Source organism: Panthera tigris, chromosome C1 (assembly GCF_018350195.1).
Source record: "Panthera tigris isolate Pti1 chromosome C1, P.tigris_Pti1_mat1.1, whole genome shotgun sequence".
In the NCBI taxonomy this organism is placed as follows: domain Eukaryota; kingdom Metazoa; phylum Chordata; class Mammalia; order Carnivora; family Felidae; genus Panthera; species Panthera tigris.
In genome coordinates this window covers 4,424,144-4,445,777 of record NC_056667.1, presented here as the reverse complement: position 1 = coordinate 4,445,777, position 21,634 = coordinate 4,424,144, and the positions used below count along the sequence as shown (strand labels likewise).

At 48.3% G+C, this 21,634-nt stretch overlaps 1 protein-coding gene and 1 long non-coding RNA gene across 2 annotated transcripts in view; one reads left to right on the top strand and one right to left on the bottom strand.

Moving 5' to 3' along the window:
- Positions 1-459: 459 nt before the first annotated feature.
- LOC122240970 lies at positions 460-5,143 on the bottom strand. The gene is made up of 2 exons (XR_006220832.1): positions 4,870-5,143; positions 460-746 (listed from the first exon to the last, which is right to left on the bottom strand). It is a non-coding gene; the product is annotated as an uncharacterized LOC122240970 (long non-coding RNA).
- A 13,741-nt stretch (positions 5,144-18,884) lies between these two features.
- Positions 18,885-21,634, top strand: part of DNAJC11 (DnaJ heat shock protein family (Hsp40) member C11) — a 65,870-nt gene continuing 63,120 nt past the window's right edge. Inside the window, exon 1 of the mRNA XM_042994820.1 lies at positions 18,885-19,002. Within this exon, the coding sequence (XP_042850754.1) occupies positions 18,931-19,002 (72 nt within the window). The 5' untranslated portion in view covers positions 18,885-18,930. The remainder of the gene's footprint in view (positions 19,003-21,634) is intronic.

The window sequence follows — 21,634 nt, the reverse complement described above, 5'->3', positions numbered from 1 at the left end:
CACCATCACGTGTGTTTCAATGGCACTGATTTTAAAGGAATTTTTAGACGGGCTCAAATAACAATCTGGAAAAGCCAGACTCCAGAGAACAATGAGAAAATGTAAAGAAGCCAAATATAAAAATCCTGGCACATGCAAAAGAAAAGAAAAAAAAAATCAATTCACTTCCCCAGATTACAACTGGAAATTCCCAGAAGAACAGGTAGATTTTTTTTTTTTGGGGGGGGGGGGGGAGAGGAAAAGAGATTATATTTTATGGGAAGAGATACAATAACCATTCTCTTCCCATAAAGCAAGTGATGGAAGATTGTCTCTGCTCCATAGATGCACGCTGCACATTCTCGGGATAATACCAACAGGAAATCAATAGGATCTTTTATATGTGAAAAGACATTATCTCTCACAAAAACTTGCCACTCGCTGTTAATCTTGGTCCTGAGACAACAAGTAGCCTTTAAATCGAGATCTCTGTTTATTTTTAAGTTATCCTTATTATTTATTTGTTTAGAAATAATCACGTTCAAAGCTTCACCCTTCGTTAGGGCCAGAGGGCCTTCAGATAACGCTTCAGGACAAGTGTCTCCACCGAGGGCCAGACGCTCTCCAGAAACCTCCCTCCCGGCCGCATCCACTCCGGGTGAACGGCCATATCGTTAGCCACCAAAAGCTTTATCAGGGCATAATTTGGCAGCTGTGACGAGCTCGACGGGATTTATGGGATCTCCTGGTTTTTTGCCTCCATTGATCTGAAATGGAACCAAAGTTAATATTAGCAAAAAGCACTTTGTGCTAGGGTAATTTTCCCATGAAAGGCTTTGGCGACTGGTGGCTTTGAACATCTATCATCCAAGTGCTCTTGGCCAACTCTAGGTCATGAGTTTCATAATACCCAAAAGACTAAATATCCTTGTCTCTCCTCCCGTATGAGAATCTAACCACCATCCTGGTGAACTCTCTCATTTTTCCAAGACACTAATTTAATTGTCACAGGGTATAAACCCCATTAGTATCAGGTTCGGATTTAGCACTGGCTCTGACCTTGTATTAGCTTCCTGGGGCTGCCCTAACAAAGTGCCAAAAACTAGGTGGCTTAAAACAACAGAAATTTCTTCTCTCACAGTCAGCAGGCCTGAGCTCTACCTGAGGACCTTGGGGGGGGGGGGGAAGGGGGGGAAGGGGGAGGGAGGATCCTTCTCTGTAGCTTCCAGCTTCAATGGCAGACGGATGTCCTTGGTGACCCTCGGCTTGTAGCTACAGGGCTCCAGTCGCACGGCCACCCCTCCCTCTGTCTTCACGTGGTCTTTCCTGGCTGCATGTCTGTGTCCAGGTTTCCCTTTTCCATAAGGACGCCAGTCACATTGGATTAGAACCCACCCTAATGACCTCATCTCAACTTGACCTCTTGCCAAGTCATCTTGGTGACGTCAACTTAAAGACCCTATTGCCAAGTAAGGTCACATTGTGAAGTATGAGGGGTTGAGACTTCCACGTATCTTTTTTGGAGGGCACAACTCAGCCTAAAACAGCCCTCAAGGAATTCATCTCTTATTACACGCAGACTAGATAACTTGTCATACGACTAAGTTGAATTAGGGGTTCTTGACCTCTGCACAAGTAACATCGTTTTGGGATAATTCTTTGTCCTGTGTATTGCAGGATGTTCAGCAAAATCCCTGTCCTCTACCAACTAGAGGTACAGGTAGCCACCTCCTGCCCCTTTTAACAACCAAAAGTGACTCCTGACCCTGCCGAAGGGCCCCTGAGGGGGCAACGTCGCCCTGACAGGACCAATGACTTCAGTGAAATGTAAACCAAGCTTATGAAGGTGCTTCATGCAGACTGAACCCTAAAGAGCTGAGGGTAGTTCTATGTCAATCAAAGAAGAGTCCCGAAAAGAGATGGGTCCTGAGGAGTCCCCTAAACGTCTGCATTCCTTCAGTAATGTAACACGCATTTACTGGGCACGGTGAGAAAAGAAGAGGACGAAAGAGATTTTGAAACCCCTGCCTTAAACATCATACATTTTAGCGGGGAGGCTGAAAATAAACAAGATGAATAAAACATATAATATGTTTAGATATTGATGAAAGGGGATGAGCGCAAGACGAAAGCGAGCAAGGAGGACAGGAAGCGTTGGCAGGAGAGGTGCTGAAATTTTCGACAGGGTGGCCTGGGAAGGGCTCACTGAGATATGGGTACACACCTAAGAAGTTGGGGCTGGGGGCTGGGCCGCAAAGATTTGGAGCAAAGACCTTGCAGGCAGGGACATTCCTGGGATGTGTGAGGAACAGGAAGAGGCTTGTGCAACAGGACAGATAAGGCGGGGCTTCCGGGTCCTAGCAAAGACACGCTGGCCCTCCTGGTGACACGAAAAATCAGCGGACACGTGTGTGGAGGGATGACCCCTGGCCCAGCGTGGTGGGTGACAGGGCCTGTGGCGAGGTTCTGAGCGCGTATCTGAAGGCACAGCTGAGCTTTAGTGGTGGGCCGGAGGTGGCCTGGAAGAGAAAGAAGGGGTCTTTGGCTCCCGCCAATGGAAAAATCGAGGTGGTATTAAGGGGGACGAGAAGTCTGCATAAGGAGCAGGTATGAAGGAAACATCAGAAGGAAGATCAGAAATTACTGGAATGCGAAGACTCGGGTGTTTTACGTGACAAAATTTACCAGTTCGACCACCTTTAACGCTAAGGCCCTGGGGCACCTGATACGTGTGTTGTGCCTCCATCACCACCATCCATGTCGAGAATGTTTACATCTTCCCCACAGGTACGCTGAACTCCTCAAACACCCCCACCGCTCCCCAGCTCCTGGCAATCACCAGCCTTACTCTGTCTCTGTGAGCTGACTGCCCTAGGAACCTCACGTAAGTGGACTCTCACAGTGTTTGTTCTTTTGCGACCGGCTCACTTCACTCAGCATCACGGATGAACTTCAAGGTGCATCCACATTATAGCGTGTCAGAATCCCCTTCTTGTTTAAGGCCGAACAATATTCCATTGCGTGTACGGACCACGCTCGTCCGTGGATGGACCCTTGGCCTTCTTCCACCTTTCCGCCCTCGTGAATAACACTACTCTGAACACGGGCATCCAAATGTCTGTTCGAGTCCTGCTTTCGGTTCTTTGGGATAGATACCTGGGAGTAGAATGCCTCAATTATATGATAATTCTGTCTACATTTTTTTTTTTTAATTTTTTTTTCAACGTTTTTAATTTATTTTGGGGACAGAGAGAGACAGAGCATGAACGGGGGAGGGGCAGAGAGAGAGGGAGACACAGAATCGGAAACAGGCTCCAGGCTCCGAGCCATCAGCCCAGAGCCCGACGCGGGGCTCGAACTCGCGGACCGCAAGATCGTGACCTGGCTGAAGTCGGACGCTTAACCGACTGTGCCACCCAGGCGCCCCGCGGTCTACATTTTTTAAGAACTGCCCTATCATCTTCCACAGCAGCTGCACCATTTTACATTCCCATTAGCAGTGTGCAGGAGTCCTTGCCAACACTTGCTGTTTTCTCTTTGTTTGTTTTTTAACAGCCCTACCAAATGGGCTTGAAGTGGTATCATATTGTGATCAGAAGGTTAGTTTTGCCTGTGTTAAGTCTGAGGTGCCTATTAGACATACAAGTAAATACATCAAATGGGATATATGGATCTGGATGTGAGGGGAGAGGATGGGGTGGCCAGACAGATTTGGGGGTCAGAATCTGTGGGTGGTACTTAAAGCCATGAGCCCGGCTGGGAAAAAAAAAAAAATTATCTGGGTCTGCACTGTCCAGAATAGTAACCACCAGCCAGATGCGGCCATTTAAATGTATATTAATTAAAATTCAGTAAAACTTAAAGTTGCCTTACTTAGTCACATCAGCTGCATTTCAAGTACTCGACAGCTACATTTGACTAGTGGCTATTATATTGGACAGTACGGATGTAGAGCGTTTCCATCATTGCAATTCCACTGGGCAGCACCGGTATGGGGACTATGTAAGATTTTTTTAAAAAGGGGGTGGGGGGGGCGCCTGGGTGGCTCAGTCGGTGAAGCGTCCGACTTCGGCTCAGGTCATGATCTCGCGGTCTGTGAGCTCGAGCCCCGCGTCGGGCTCTGTGCCGACAGCTCAGAGCCTGGAGCCTGCTTCGGATTCTGTGTCTCCCTCTCTCTCTGCTCCTCCCCTGCTCTCTCTCTCTCGCTCTCTCTCTCTCTCTCTCTCTCTCAAAAACAAATAAACATTAAAAATAAATAAATAAAAGAAAAAAGAGGTCCAAGCACTGAGTCACAGGGCACTTCAACACTGGGATCTTTAGTGGAGTGGGGTACAGGTTGGCCTAAAGGTAGGGTTACCTGATGGCCCTCTTTTCCAGGGACAGTCCAGATTGTGGCTGTGGGTCTGAGATGACTAACAGCAGCTCCTTAAATTCTGAAACGCACTCCACCTTGACAATGTGGTCACCCTACCTACCCCCCACTCCACGCTTACTTACTCTGCAGTAAGAGCTACCAGGTGGCGTCTCCTGTAAAGCAGGGGTGCGGAACTTCAGTGATCCACACAGTCCATACCGGGAGCCAGTTAGAGGGCTGGGGACGGTCTGCTTCTCCCCGTGACTAACCCGCGGAGGAAAAGTGTGCGCATCGGAGGCCACGCCTCTGGTACTGACAGGAAGCAGGTGTCAACCCCCAGCCCCCGTCCTCAGGGTCATGAGGGCACGCACGGAGCTTTGGGTCCACTTTCCCCTTCTGTCTGCTGGTTCTGATACGCTAAACCAAAGATGAGTTTAGATTGGCAAAGTTCGGGCTGTGAGATCTCCTGCTAGAATTTCCATCTCACCTGCAGCCTACCCTGTGGGGACCATCTGGTTATTTACAGCAAATCTCACCTTACTCGTTACCATTTACACGCACATGCAAAACTAAGGGAGAGCCTGAAGAGCTAGGAATGTGAGGATCCGCGGCGCTCCCGCGTCAGTCAGTCCATGTTTCGTTAGCCAGGGGGGCCGGAAGAGGAGAGAAAACCGGGAAGTCATGGGCACACATTCCAAAATCCCCCGTGACATCTTCAGAAGGAATGAAACCCCATGGCTGGCAAAAACAATAGCCCCTGTTCAATTCTGAAGTTTAGATGCGCGTTGGCACCGTTCTAGCTCAACCTTTCGTTTCCATGGAAACCATTCATGATGCCACACACACAGAAATGGGGATTCTGACCAGAGCGAGACAGGAGTAGCAGCACTGAAAACTAGCTTTCAAGTAAGCCTGTGGCAGAGGGAAGGACAGGAAAAGCCATGGAGCCGTACTAGAGGGAGAGCAGCACTCTCGGGGTCCCCAGGATGAGCACTGGTAGCCCGAGTAGAGCCCACCGACCCCAGAGTTGGTTCTGATGACCTGGCCGGCGACATGTCCCAGCCCGAATCTGCTTTACTTTTTTCCTCTTCTTTTCTAATGCAAAAAGCGTGTTCTACAGTGGGTGGGAAAGGGCTCTTTGCTGTAACTCAAGCATAGGAAGGTGTGGGATGGAGGGAGCAGAAATCACCCATGGTATCAGTTTCCTGTGGCTACGGTCACAAAGTACCACAAACTGGGGGGGTTCGAGACTTGAAATTTATTCTCTCACAGTTCTGGAGGCCGAAGTCTGAAACCCGGATATGAGGAGAGCCACGCTCCCTCTGAAGACTCTAGGGGAGAATCCTTCCTACCTCTTGCAGCCTCTGGGGGCTCCTGGCGTCTCTTGGCTTGCAGACGTGGTTCCAGCCTCTGCCTCTGTCTTCACGTGGACTCTTTCCCTGTGTGTCTGTGTCTCAAATCTCCCTCTACGTTTTCTCGTAAGAACACCTGCCTTTGGATTTAGGGCTCACCCTAAATCCAGGATGATCTCATTTCGAGATCCTTAATGACATCTGCAAAGACCCTTTTTCCAAGTAAGGTCACATTCACAGGAATGAAGACGTGGACGTACCTTTCTGGGGGCCTCTGTGCCACCCAGCAACACCCACTGTGCCCGGGGAGATGCAAAGATTCACATTCTCGGCCCCGAATTGGCAATCCTGCGGGTCTTGAGGCTTTGGCCAATTTCAGAGGAATGTCACGACCAGTTCCTATCATTCTGAGACCCGGGCTCGGCGGGGAAGCTGCGTCGTTGCCATGGTGATCCCACACCTTGAAACTTTTGTCCTTTTGCATTGTTCGCAAGGAACTAATTACTGAAGCTTGGCTGGAAGCACAGGAATGTGAGAGGTGGAGTGTTTCTGCAGGAAAGTCATTGCTCGGAGTGGGGACCTTCCTCTCCCCTCATCAGACAAGCAGAATCTGTGACATTCTTTGGATTTGTCCCAGACGACCGTTGTACTAGGCTCAGTCACAACGTTGAACATAATCAGGCACATCGTAATCGGACGCATCTGGGAGTGAGGAGAACAGCCCAGTGGGAAGGGGAAATAAATGCTCCTCCTCACCCTCACCACGTCCCACCCCGCCAGTGCAAAAGAGATTCTGAAAACGTTCGACCCCCCAGAAATGCGGGTGGTCACAGGGACGGGAAGGGAAAAGCCTCTGCATGAACATGATTCATACTGCTCTGCCAGGCACGGAGCAGAAGGGCCAGGCAGCGGGTGAAAGCCCGCTTCTCCGGGGAACTGCACCAACTTGGAGAAGTTGTTGTTTACCCTTCCTGCGGTTTTCGTGCAGGCGAGCTTGTAAAAATGAAGATTTGGGGGGATTCGTCAGTTTCAGCCCGGATAGAATTTTGGCAAAAGGTCCTGTGGGTAATTTCCTTTCTCATGAGCTCTTTCAATGCATCCGTCCCCTTCTGGATTCAGCGTCCTGCCGGGGGGAGCGTGCTGGGGCTTGAACACATGGCCCCAGTGAGCCCTGGAGAGCCTACCAGATAGGAGGATGCGGAGGAAAACCCCCTCCTTCTTAATGGTGTTTCACAGCAGAGGCAATTCTCGCTCCTATAACACCACACTCCAGACCAAGATCAGCGTGCTAGTGAGGAGTCAGGAGTAGAAAAGCAAAGTCGAGGTGGTCTGGCAACTTTACGTTATCTTTACGGAAGGAGGTTATGCATTTTTGAGAGCACAGGACGATTAAATACATTGTCCACAAAAATAGAAAAACAGCCCCGCCTCTGGACAAGCGAGGGCTGCAGCTGCCATTTTCCTGAAACGTCTCCCCCTCCGTTCCAAACCTTCAAGAACAATTTTCTTTGCCCACTTGTGCCGATCGGGACCACAGGTCTGCCCTCTGCTGGTTAAGGGACATTCGAGCAGCGTTCCGACTGGGAAGGGGATGATGTTGGGTCCCTTAGCCACCTGCCTGGCCAGGGGATGCAAGGTGTCCTCACTCGCAGACACTTCATGTTGGAGTCAGAGCTGTTAAGTGGGCAAGAGAACATTCCCCGCCCTCGCGGGTCCCTGATAACATCTTCACACACCACGTGTCCGAGGGAAGGAGAAGACAAAACTGACGTCACCACACGTACGGCTCAAGGTCCTCTGAAACATCATTATACAAATCAGTCTAAAAGCGAAATAACGATTGAACGTAAAGGCAGTCCTAAAAGGAGACAGACCTGCGTCTGAATCCGTTTTGAGGTTTACGAGCTCTGAGGGCTGGGACGAGAACCTGCCTGAGCCCAGCTGCCTCCTCTGTCAAGTGAAGCTATCAGTAATTACATTGGAAAATTAAATGAGAGGAATCCGTTAGCACAGTGTCTGGCACATGGCAAATATTCTATAAATGGTAGTTTAAATATTTTCCTTTTTCAATCCATTTAATTCTAGAAGCTGGAAAATCTTTCTCCTGCGCACGGAAAGTAGGAGAAGCCGACGTCAGAGAAGAGGGGTTCATGACCTTGTGGTTCATGACCAGTGTCCTCACCTCTAACCCAGAGTTCTTGACTAGGGTGATTTTGTCCCCTAAGAGACTTCTGGCAATATCTGGAGACATTTTTGGTTGTTGCAGCTGGGGAGGGATACTACTGGCATCAAGGGGGTAGAGGTCAGGATAGTGCTAAGCTCTTACAGCGCACAGGACAGCCCCATAATTACCCAGCACCAAATGTTGATAGCACTGAGGTTGGACACCCTGCTCTGACCTTTCTAGAAGCGTCTTGAGTTTTATTTTTTTAATGTTTTTTTTTTTCTGGGGGGGGGCACGTGAGCAGGAGAGGGGCAGAGAGAGAGGGAGACACAGAATCCGAAGCAGGCTCCAGGCTCTGAGCTGTCAGCACAGAGCCCGACGCGGGGCTCGAACTCACAAACCGTGAGATCATGACCTGAGCCAAAGTCGGACGCCCAACCGACTGAGCCACCCGGGCGCCCCTGAGTTCTAGAACTTTCAATCTCTGACAGGCAACATTTCTGCTAACTGCTTGGCTTTCTTGACGACAGTGGGATCAAGAATCAAGGATAAAATCTTCTGGATTTAAAAGCCACCCAAAGTCAAGAGATCAAGACTCCCAATATATTTTTTAAAAATGTTTAATTGTAATAAAATACACATAACATAAAATTTACCACCTAAACCATTTTGTGTCATTTATTTGTTTATTTTGAGAGAGAGCGAGAGCAGGGGAGGGGAAGAGAGAGAGAAGGAGAGAGAGAGAGAATCTCAAGCAGGCTCTGTGACGGTGCAGAGCCCTAGGGGGGGCTCGAACTCAGGAACCACGAGATCGTGACCTGAGCTGAAATCAAGAGTCAGATGCTCAACTGACCAAACCACCCAGGTGCCCCCACCTAAAGCATTTTTAAGGGTACTGATCAATAGAGTAAGTACATTTACGTTGTTGTGTGACCAATCTCCAGAGCGCTTTCCATCTTGCAAAACTGAAACTCTATAACTCTACACCCATTAAAAAACTCTTCATCTCCCCTCCCTACAAGGACTCCTGCTATCTCTGTAAGATAAAATACTCATGTGTGTGTTTTTTTTTAATGACCTACAGCAGCCATCCAGGCGCTGTAAGACGATCTAGCCTAAGCAGACACAAATCCCAAGAATGCCAGAGACGACTTGGAAACTGCCTTCTTCCTGGGTATCATTGAGCTGCTGATCTATCTACTTCTGGAACCCCCTGGCTTCTTGCTAGATAATAACTTCTGTTTCAGGGAGAAAACATGTAAAAACAAATTAAAATAACCAGCCAACCAACAAAATACCCATAGGTTTTTCTTTGAAGTTGGCACTTAATTTAAAAGAAGACATCTCTTTGGGGCACCTGGGTGGTTCAGTCAGTTGAGTGTCCAACTCTTGATTTCGGCTCAGGTCATGATCCCAGGGTCTTGAGATCGAGCCCCACATTGGGCTCTGTGCTGAGCATGGAACCTGCTTGAGGTTCTCTCTTTCTCTCTCCCTCTGCCCCTCTCCCCCGCTTGTGCTCTCTCTCTCAAAAAAGCAAATAAGTTTAAAAAGAAGACATTTCTTCAAAACTGGCGTGACTCTATGGTCAAAGCGGGTCCCCTCTGTGACAAACCCACCTCCACCTGTCTCTCCTTGGGGTTCCCAAGAAACGACGGGTAAGGGAGCTGGGCAGCTTATCACACTACAGAACCACGTATTTCCTGAGATCAGGGATGTTCGTGAAGAAGGCTGACCGACCCCAATTCAGAAAGGCTTAGAGTTTCCCTTGGCTCTCTGCTGGGCTCCTGGGGTCCCTGGCACCTCAGCCTGAGCTCTGTCGCCCTGCCTATCAGTGGATGAAAACATCTCTCTGCTTCCCCACGTCCATCATCTTTTGCTTCGAGCTCTCTTTCCTCTTGGTTTCAGTGCACGTTAAATACATGCATGTACGTTAAGCTCTTATTACATGCAGACACACAACGCTGTTGGAAATAAAATACAAACTATTTCAAGCACTTGCCTCCAGAGCTTACAGTCTAACAGAGGAAATAAACGTGTAAAGGATGGAAATTTGTCAGTGGAATATAAGTGGTATGGATGGACATTACGTTGTACAAAAGGACTGAGATTAAACCTGATGAGACACAGATAGGAGGTTGTCTTTGCTCCCTCCAGAAATCCCAATGAAAGGATAACAAAGGAACTAAGTATAAATACACATGGACACAATGCATGTAAGAGACAACATTGGACAAAAGATGCGACAAAAATTTGGAAGATGGAAAATGGAGGGGCCCTTTGTAACAAACTTGGGTTACAGCTTTCTCCACTTGGCTAAATGCTTGTGAGGTCAGGGAAGACAACTGAAAAGTGGGCTGGTTTGTGCTACAGGATCCAGGAGTGATTCAGGAATTGGAGGCTGGACATGTGTGTTGCTAGTCTATGTGCAGATAGTTTAGAACCTCAAATCTTTCCCCAATCTAGCCAGTCAGGCAACTATAGCCCCACCTGCACCCTGTAGGGGGTTTATTAATTGCTGAGGCTCGACAGGAAAGGCCCTGGAGTCTAGATAACAAAGCAAAGGTAGATAGCAGATATTGTAATGAAATGCTATTCCCGTCCCCTTTCCTACAGAGCTTTTACCTACCCCAGGCAGAGGGAAAAGTAGGACTCCTCCCTGGGAAAACCAATACACCCAAGAGAAAAGACCTACAGATCTGACATGTGGGGGACCTTACCTGACAACTCTCTAAGAGCCCCCCTGAAGAGTAGTCTTGAACATGTACACGGGGCTCCCATGAATAGACAGCCAAGGATCACCAGAGTTTTGAGAAAAGTCCCTTCCACCCACCCACACATACCCACAAAGGCCAAAACAAACAGGGGGAAAAATAACTAGGAGGAAAAACAAAAAGTGAAAAGGTAGAATAAAACTTAAATACATTCTCAGAAATACAAGAGAACAAATTGCATATACAAACCTATTTTAAAGATAAAATAATCAAAGAACAAGAAAGAGCTCTGGAAAATTTAAAAATTTTTTTAATGTTTATTTATTTTTGAGAGCAAGAGACAGAGACACACACAGAGTGTGAGCGGGGGAGGGGCAGAGAGAGAAGGAGACACAGAATCTGAAATGGGCTCCAGGCTCTGAGCTGTCAGCACAGAGCTTGACACAGGGCTCAAACGCATGAACCACGAGATCATGACCTGAGCCAAAGTCAGACACTTAACTGACTGAGCCACCCAGGCGCCCCTGGAAATTTTTTAAAAATATATTATGACAAGTATTTTTCAAAAATCAATAGAAGAACTGATAGATATAGTTGCATCTCCAACAAAGACTCAAAGAACAAAAGGATGGAAATAAAAGCATGTGGGAATCAGTCCAGGAGGTCTGGCATCACAATAAACATAGCTCCAATAAGAATAAACCCAAAAAACCAATTAAGTGGAATTAAGTTATCAGTCTAAGATATTTCTCCAGATATATCAGATATATCCAGATATATCAGTCTAAGATATTTCTGACTGAGTGACTCAGTCAGTTAAGTGTCCAACTCTTGATTTCAGTTCAGGTCATGATCTCACTGTTCGTGAGTTCGAGCCCCATGTTGGGTTCTGTGCTGAGTGTGGAGCCTGCTTTAGATTCTCTCTCTCCCTCTGCCCCTCCCCCCCCAAAACAAACAGACAAACAAACAAAAGAATATATTTCTCCAATGGACAGAAATGAACCCACTGAATGCATAGCACAATCCATTTTAGAAGATCTATACAAGGTACATCATCATGTAATTTCAGAAAACCAGGAATAAAAACAATGTTTCCAAAGAAAGAAGAAAAAAAAAAAAACAGTTACAAAGCCATAGGAACTAGAACAGGGTCCATCTTATTGCCAGCAACATTGGGAAACTGAGGTTGTAAAGCAATGCCTTCAAAATTATGAGGAAAAGTCTTTCGAACCTAGACTTTTGTACCCAGTCAAACTATCCACCTAGCAAACTCACTATCAAATATAAAGGCAGGATAAGGGTATCCAAGTTCTCAAAAACCTGGAAAGATTTACTCCATTAAAAACAAGGAGGGGTGCCCGGGTGGCTCAGTCGGTTAAACGTCCGACCTCGGCTCAGGTCATGATCTCATCATTCATGGGTTCGAGCCCTGCATCAGGCTTGTGCAGACAGCACAGAACCTGGAGCCTGCTTTGGATTCTGTGTGTGTGCCTCTCTGTACCTTCCCCTGCTCATGCTCTGTCTCTCTCTTTCAAAAATAAACATTAAAAAAAGGAGGGGAATGAAACAAACAAATAGGAAATAAGGCATTCAGGAACAGGGGTGCCAACAGTGAAGACAGGGAATGGGTCATCCTACAGTGACAGTCTAGGGAAGATGCAAGATGACAGCTGTGGGACAGGATGTATGTTCCATATATAAAATTCTAGAAAATGCAGACTAATCTACAATGATAAGTAGCAGATTGGCAGTTCATCATCTTATTTATTGTAATGGATTCACAGGCACATACATGTGTCAAACTCATAAAATTTTTCACTTTAAACATGCGCATTTTATTGCACGTAAACTATACTCCAATAAAGTAGTAAAAAAAATTTTTAGGAAAATGAGAGAAGTATAGAGAAGTAGAAGACTGGTCATGGAGAACTATCCACAAAGAAGCCATAGAGACAAAAAGAAGGAAGATACAAAAGAGAATAAAAAGCATACAGAATACACTGAGAGGGTCTAACACGCTTAATTGAGATCCCCAAAGAAACAAGAGAATCATGTCACGGCAGTAATCCCAGACATCTAAAGGAAGTGAAACCGTATTGGGAACAATGTGCTGGAAAACAAAAGAGCTGCCAAACTAGATTCCTCTACCCTGAGCGGAAAAAAAAATCCCTTAATATTAATAAAGACAGATAAAGATCTTTTCAGATAAACAAAAGTTGAGAGCATTGTTCAACAGCAGACCCCATACTCAAAAAAATTCCACACGGTGTTTGTTTAAGCTGAAGGTCAATGACCCTTCATGGAAGCTCAGAGATGCAAGAAAGGTTCAGAACCAAGTTCAAGAATGGTTCAGAGATTTAAAAAAAACAATTTTCTGGCTAGAACCAAAGCTCCATGAAGAAAGTCAGGAGATATAAGGCTGAAAGATGTGTGAACCTAGATCACACGGGTCCTGAATACCAGCAGGAGGAAGTAAGGATGATGAATACAGAGCAACATGGAGGTCGAGAGAGAGAGAAAGCAGAGCAGTGGAGGATGGAGAGCTTATAATGAAAAAGAAGGCAACGCCGTTAATGCTGCCTGGGGTCCAGGCCAATGGCGAGGAAACAGATGCCATTGGCTCTGGGGCTCAAGAAGTCACTGGAAACTTTGAGGAGGGAATTCTAGTGAAGGATGGGAATGAGGGTCTGATGGCAAGAAGGGAAAGAGTGAGGGGCGCCTGGGTGGCTTGGTTGGTTAAGCGTCCGACTTCGGCTCAGGTCATGATCTCACGGTCCGTGGGTTCGAGCCCCGCATCGGGCTCTGTGCTGACAGCTCAGAGCCTGGAGCCTGTTTCAGATTCTGTGTCTCCCTCTCTCTGTGACCTCCCTCGTTCATGCTCTGTCTCTGTCTCAAAAATAAATAAACGTTAAAAAAAAATTTAAGAAGGGAAAGAGTGAGTGGAAAGGAAGCAGAAGCAGCAGGTACCTCCTCTACGTGGAGGTCTAAGAAAGACTTAGGTCTACTTCTCCAAAGTAGAACTTTTGGTTACTCCCTCCAAACCCTGCCGCTTCCCTAGCTTCCTCGGGAGCATAGATGGCCTCACCCCCCGCACCGCAAACCAAAATGGAGGAGTAACTAACCACCGATTCCGCTCTTCCACCCCCACCCCCTCCAGACCCAACCTATCGTCACTTCCTGTTGACCCCAGTGCAACCAGTGGTCCATGCTTGCCAGCCCCGTGCAGCCCCCGTCTGTCTTAGTGCAAGCCCACCTCCCTCTCTTTCCAGAACACTGTGATAGCCTCTAACAGAGGAGGAGGGGAGGGGCTGCTTCCATTCTTGCTCCCTCTAGCCTCATCCCCCTGGAATAATCCTTCGGAGGGGGGGGATGGAAACAGGACCATGTCACCTCCCTGCTTAAAATCCTTCCATGCTCCCCATCGTGGTTGGAATAAAATTTGAATTATTGAACACTGCCCTCCACGAGCCCTAACCGAGCTTCTCTAACACCTTTTCCTACCGCTTCCTCCCCACCCCCACCCCCACCCCACCCCCCGCCCCCACCTGATACGCTTCATGCTCACTGAACGATCAGTCTTATGCTTCACCCTCCCTGTTCCTGGAGCACATCAAACTTCTTTCTGTCTCTGAGCCTTTGCACCAGAACGTTCTTCCCCGAGGTCTCGCAAGCTGGATCCTTCCCGTCATTCAGTTCAAAATTACCTCCTCAGATAGATCTTTCATAACCAACCAACTTGACGTGAACTCCCCCGACCTGCGACGTCCCACCGTTACATCAGCGTGTTTTATTTTCCATACAGCACTCAGCATCTGAAATTATCTTGTTTATTAAGTGACTGGTTTATTGTCTCCACTTCCCCGCCCGGTCCCCTTGGAGGGTTAATTCCACTAAAACAGAAAACATGTCCTTCTTGTGAATTGCTGGACCACCAATGCCCTTTCCTGGTTGTTGCCTTCCAACTTAAAGATAAGCTGAGGAGACACTGTGGGGGAATTTACAGAGGCTTAATAAGAGGTGAATGCAATAGGTTTACCAAGTAACACTGGGGGCTCGTTGAAGTCAGATAGCATCAACTGTGCGTTTTCCAAGACTTTTCCAGCTACTCCCGACAGCCCGGGAGAAGCGCAAAAAGGTAGAGAAGGAGGAAGAACCAACCGGAGAATGGATGTGGTGGACAGAGCCAAAGGTCAAAGGATTTTTGATATCGCCGAATGACCAAGAAAGCAGCTCGGAAAGGACCCCAGCTGAGTGCTGATGGATTAGGATGGATTAACACACAGGGACCAGGGACCTAAAGTTGCAAACGGCAGGGAAACCGGTACCCTTGGCACAATGGATGGATCACCTTGCAGGTGAAATGCTGAGTTCCAAAGGCAGGAGCTCTGAATCGGAGATTGCGGAGATGCACACTTTGTCGGGATGGTGAGGTCGAAACCTGGTGAGGCGTGACCCCACCTCCCCACCCCCTGTCCGTCCCTGCACTGCTGCCAGACACCCCCTCCCCCCCCGCCAGGCTGCCTCTGGGGTGTGGGACTGTCTCAGTTCTTGCAGGAGTGGCCCTTCCTCTGGCTGACTCAACCCTTCTGCAATTGTCATCTTGGCTAAAGATGTAAATGACACGTCCCTGAAATGCTAAGGGGGGAGATACCATCAAGAAAATTTAATCCTTGAGTGCCTGCAGACTTTCCCTTCTTTTCTTTAGCTAAGGAATATTTTCCCCCTAACTCCTCTTAACAGGGTTATCAGAGTTCAGGAGGAAAAGAGAGAACAGGCTATGAATGGCAAACAGGCACTGAGTCCCAATCTGGACTCAGTGACAAGAGAATAATAAAAAAGATTAGAGGTAATTTTTCCTCCTGAATTATAGAGAAAGGGTGTGGATCCAGACCAGCTGTGCAGGGTTGGGTCAGGCTGCTAACCTCATCTCTCAGGAGTCCTACTCAGGAAAAGGGGGAAGGAGTGAAGGGGTTCCAGTTGGGGGATGCCATGAGTAGCAAGTAAAATTGCAGGGCTCCCAGTCCAAATGAATTTCAGACACACAATGGATTTTTTTAGTATATGCATACGCCCCATGCAATATTAGTATACTTATCCTAACAATTATTCACCGCATATCTGAAATTCAAATCTAACTGAGTCCTGTATTTAGTGCTAGAAAGGAGGGCCCCAGCACTAGATAGAGCCATTAAACAGAGGAAGCTTCCCGATAGGCAGTCCTGGGAAGGCCACATGTTCCGGGTCATTCTGAATACGAATGGTGGTAAAGGTTAGGGGCGCGTGGGTGGCTCAGTCGGTTAAGCATCCGACTTCGGCTCAGGTCATGATCTTACAGTCTGTGAGTTCGAGCCCTGCGTTGGGCTCTGTGCTGACAGCTCAGAGCCTGGAGCCTGCTTCAGATTCTGTGTCTCCCTCTCTGTCTCTCTGCCCCTCCCCTGCTCATGCTCTGTCTCTGTCTCAAAAATAAATAAAAAACATTAAAAAAATTAAAAATAAAAAACAAATGGTGGTGAAGGTCAAGGTTTTTATCTTTTCTATTTAAAGCTAAGAGAATTTGGGGCGCCTGGGTGGCTCAGTCAGTTAAGCATCCGACTTTGGCTTAGGTCATGATCTCGCAGTTTGTGAGTTCGAGCCCCGCGTCGGGCTCTGTGCTGACAGCTCAGAGCCTGGAGCCTGCCTCAGATTCTGTGTCTCCCTGTCTCTGCCCCTTCCCCACTCATGCTCTGTCTCTCTCTCTCAAAAATGAATAAATGTTAAAAAAATGTTTTTTAAATATAGCTAAGAGAATTCAAAAATGATAATATATACATATATAATACATACACATGTATATATAAATATATTACATAAGTATACCAGGCTGGGCTTTGCAGCTAAATTACAAACTGGTTTGTGGCTTTACCCAATAAAGAGAAAACAAAAATGCAAGGCAGTGGGGCACCTGGGTGGCTCAGGCAAGTGCCTGACTCTTTAAAAAAAAACCCGATGGGGCACCTGGGTGGCTCGGTGGGTTAAGTGTCCGACTTCAGCTCAGGTCATGCTCTTGCCGTCCGTGAGTTCGAGCCCCGCATCGGATCTGTACTGACAGCTTCAGAGCCTGGAGCCTGCTTTGGATTCTGTGTCTCCTCCTCTCTCTGCCTCTCCCCTGCTCATGCTCTGTCTCTCTCTGTCTCTCAGTAATAAATAAATGTTAAAAAAAAATTAAGAACAAAAACAAAAAAACATGAGGTCGTGACCTGAGCCAAAACCAAGAGTCAGACACTTCACGGACTCAGCCACCCAGGTGCGCCTCAAATGCCTCACTCTTGATTTCAGCTCAGGCCATCATCTCACAGTTCGAGTTTGAACCTCGCATCAGCACTCTCAGCATGGAGCCTACTCGGGATTCTCTCTCTCTCTGCTCCCTCCCCCACTTGCTCTCTCTGTCTCTGTCTCATATATAAACAAATAAAGTTAAAAAAATGCAAGGCAATGAGTTAATGTGGCTGAGTTTCGTCCGTTGCTCTGGCACGAGTAACGGTTGAATGGGTGTGGTAACTTATCAATTTGTACTGTTCCTGGTTTCCATTATTTTGCCCATCAGAGATTAGGGTTTTTGGAGGGAGAAACAAAACAGCCAACCTCCGAAATAAATTTACTCTCAGGCCTGTGGTGTATCTAAGTTATTTTCCCTTTGTCACAACCACTTTCCAAGTAACCATACTACAAAGCATCATGGGCCCGAGAGAGGACAAACACAGAGCATCCCTGAGTCACTATTTATTTTGTTCGGGTGACGATAAAAACCAGGTCATCCTCAATCATAGAAACGCAGACCTGAACGTTCTGGAACATATGTTAGGTTCTGTTTATATAATTCCTAGAGGCGGTGTTTTCCAAAGCAGAAGAAGGATAGCAAGGAATTTCTCTACCCAACTGAGCATTATGGCCCAATTAACGTCTACAAACCTAAGGAAAAAAGGAATGTCTCAACACTGTAGTTTTTTTTTCCCCCCAGCCTCTCTGTAAGAAATTCTTAAAGACCAGCAAATGTCAGCAAGCAGCTTAGCCCTAATCACTGTTCTGCAAAGGAGAAAAAAAGAAAGACCGTAAAAAATTGCTGTGATAGCTTGCGGAACGTGAGGGTCTGCGGAAGCTACTGCGGAGAAGCCTCACACAGCTAGAGAAACAGCTCTTCCTTTGCAACCCCGGGCAGAGGTCGGCTCCAGACTGACTCAATAAACCTGCCTCAGCTCACCTATGTGTCTCATGCCAAAAGATCCTAAGAGGGGTGGGCAACTTGGAAGGGACCACACACAGGCCCAGATGGTGAACATCTGGCCAAAAATTAGAAAGAGAAAGAAATCAACTTCTCAAATCCACAGACAGGTGTTTGGGGCTTCCCAGGGGACCTGCTTAGGAAGGGCAACAGGGATGGTTCTAAACTGATCCTTAGTTAAGGAACAACACACACTCCTGAGAAATAATGAGGAATGGATACAGGTCAGCATGAACCAAACAGGTGGCAAGAGTATGGGAGCTCTGCTGTCCACCTTCTCTTGATAATTGCATCCTTTCGAAGACATTTAAATTATTTAGATGATTGTAACCGAGACATCTTTAATAATGCACCAAACAGCAGGCACCAGGTTGAAATCAATTAGACTCCACCGCTAAATTATAAGGTAGAAATTTACAAGAGGACGGCTCTGGGATAGGGACTGAAGGTATATATGCCTGCCAGAGACAATTATGTTAGGAACCAAATGGGTATTGCCTCGTCAGTTAAGAAGCAGAAAAAATGGTCAGGTGCTCCTAAATATAGGGCAATAATAAAAAACGATAATGAGGAGGCTGGTCCTCTGGGCAGGGTTCTGGACGGCCGCGAGGAAAGACAAAGAACAACGGAGGCAGGAACCAATCCCGTTCTGGGGGTTTCCTGTGCAAAGACGAGCCAGCAAGTGGGGCCTCGAGGAGTCTCGGGCCAGGGTGGCCTCACGGGGGTGGCCTAGGTGGGGCTGTTTGGGACAGGATGCTCGCCGCACTAGTAGCCGGCGGGAGGAGGGGGTGATGAGGCAAGGGAGAGGTCGTGGGGCACACAGGGAGTCCCCAGGTGTGACCGCAACGTCACGGTCCGGTCCCCGCTGAGCCGTGCTGGCTTCAGGATCACGAGCAGCACGTGGCTGGCCCCCGGCGCCGCGTCCCGCCCTCAGCCGCGCGGGGGCGCAGGGCGCAGGCGCGCTGCCGCAATGCGCGGGCGGCGGCGACGCCACTCCGGTCCGCCAGGGGCCGCTGTGGCGCAGGCGGGCTGGCCCGCGCTGTTGGGGCCGCGGCTCGCGGGTCCCTCTTGGGCACGGCCTTGCCGGTTTGGCGGGGTGAAAGGTTGCGAAGATGGCGACGGCCTTGAGCGAGGAGGAGCTGGACAATGAAGACTATTACTCGTTGCTGAACGTGCGCAGGGAGGTGAGGCCTGCGGCGGGACGCCGTCTGGGCGGAGGCCGCGCCCGGTGGCTCGGGAGGGCCGGGCTGGCGGCCACCGCTCCGTCCCCGCCACGGGCGGCCGGGACCCGGCGGGGAGGCCGCGTGACCCCGTCCGACATGCGCGACCGGCCGCCGACCGGGCGGTCCCCACTGCCCCGACCCTTGCACTGGGGGTGTCCCGCCGGCCTCTGCCCCTGCTCTCGGCGGCCGGGGCGCCGCGTCCTGGCAAGGCCAGAGGCCCCGGTACCCGCAGGAGGGAGAAGGCTCCCCGAGGTGGAGGCTCTTGGAGTGGGGTTCCCGGCCCTCCAGGACCCGGTGCCTCGTCCGGCTCACAAACTCACCTTGGCCGAGGGGCTAGGTCATCGCCCCCGGCCGGCAGAATGGGAAACTGAGTCTCAGGCACCAAGGTCAAAGCCACCAGCAAACCTTCCCACGGGGGTCTGTCCGGTTCCCGAGTATCCATGGGGACGTCCGGCTTCTGAAGTGAATTCAGGCCCCGAGGCGCGTGGCTTGTGTCCTCCTGTCCCCTGAGCTGCTGTCCCGAAATTGAAGGAAGAGCCTCCCGAACCTACAGCCTCAATTCGGAGGCCGCAGTTTAGGAAGAAGCCGTAAAGCCAGGAAAGCAGGCGGTGCCCCAAGCACGGCCTCAGCACGCGCGCCGCTTTCCAGACGCCCAGTGTTTGCACCCTGTTTCCTCACCCAGTAAGAGATAGGGTCTCACGCTGTGCCTGGCACGTAGTAGGGGCCCAGGAAGTTTCATGTCTTGTTGACCAGCCCAGTTGACATCAGCGTGAAGGGCAGGAAGGCTTCCAAGGTCAGGTCATAAGGTGGATCTTTTATCTCTAAGCTGCCGGGTTCGGTCTTCCCAGCCCTGCTAGAGAACCGTTAATTCCCTCTCTCATTTTTCCCAGCGATCGTAATTAGCCAAGTTTGACAAAGTTGTAGACAAAACCAGTCAAATGTGTGTCGTGCGTAAATGTTGGTGTGCATCGTGTCTGTCGGTAATAGCCAACATTTTTTGAGTACTGCTTTTGTGCAGGGCCCCGTGCCGAGTGAACACTTTATGTTACATTATCTTGTTCATTTCTCACCCCGGCCCCTAAGGGAAATGTTATGATAATCCTTGATTTACAGCTCAGAAAACTGAGGCAGAGAGAGGTTAAGTGACTTGCCCAGAGTCACATCAGTAGAAAGTGCGAGAGCCTGAATTCATCCCTGGGAAGTCCGGGCGGAGCTTCCGCTCTGCTGTCATAACTAGTCAGACTACAGAGCTGCCAGTTCTGGTACCGTGAGCTTGGGCACCCACATAAAAATCCCCCAAATGTGTTAGCCACCACGCATTATGAACAGTGAACTGTCTGGGGGGAACTGCAAGTCATGTTATCTGCCGTAGGCACCTGGAGGTTCTCATAAGTAATAAACAGTAAAGCTTGGGGTGAATCACTTCTTTGGCCTTGGGTTTCTTTCCTTTTGAATGAAGCTGTTTGGCTAGTTACTAAGTTTTCTCCAGTTCTTAGAAGCAAAGCAGTATATGAAACCAGCTTTTCTGAAACCAGCCTTTCTTACCACTGGTTTATAGTCGGTCTTATCAGTAATTGAGCAACAATGTATCCCATTTTCCAGGCTTACTGAATCTTATTTCAATTTTTTTTTTTAACGTTTATTTATTTTTGAGACAGAGAGAGACAGAGCATGAACAGGGGAGGGGCAGAGAGAGAGGGAGACACAGAATCTGAAACAGGCACCAGGCTCTGAGCGGTCAGCACAGAGCCCGACGTGGGGCTCGAACTCACGGACCGTGAGATCATGACCTGAGCCGAAGTCGGTCGCTTAACCGACCGAGCCACCCAGGCGCCCCCAGGCTTACTGAATCTTAGGCAGCCGCAGATGATCAAAAAGATCTAGAATAATAGACTTGGCCAGAGTCTTTGGTAAGCATTTGTCAGAGGTATACCTTAAAAATGCTGGGGTCTTAGGACTTGCCATTGTTATTGGACTGATGAGTGGGAGCCAAATATTTATTTCTTAAAAAAAAAAAAAGTCTTATCTCTCCCAATGAGTTGAGGCACTTTTCATGTTTATGGCTGTAGGTGAAATTCCTGTGAAACATGTTCTCTTGCTAAAGTCACTTTGTGTTCCCTGTGTCCACAAGCTCTGTGTAAAATGTTATCAAGTGTGTGCAGATTTTATCTCTGAAGATTCTACTGGAAGAGAAGCTCTGAAGGTGATCTCTGGACTTGATATTTACTAGGATTTGTTTTGTGAAATCAGAAATCAACCTGAAGTTGAAATAGCATGATTTAGTTGGAGAGTTAGAGGAAAAATAGAAGTAATCTGAACTCTTACATGTGTGGTTGGAAGGAGACAATAACACCTGTTTATTTGCTGTCAGTTCTGCAGCTTGACGCCATTTACATATACCTGTAGGAGGCAAGGTCCTCTTCCCACCAGTTATTCAGAGCACCTTCCAGAGAGTACCTTCAACGCTCTGTGTTCAGGAAGTTCAGAGACTTTTCCCTAGAAACCTCAAATGGAAGCAACCTGACCCAAAACCGGGGAATTCTATTTAAAATTTGAAAAATTACAAGCCTGATACATAGTTAAAATTGGAGTA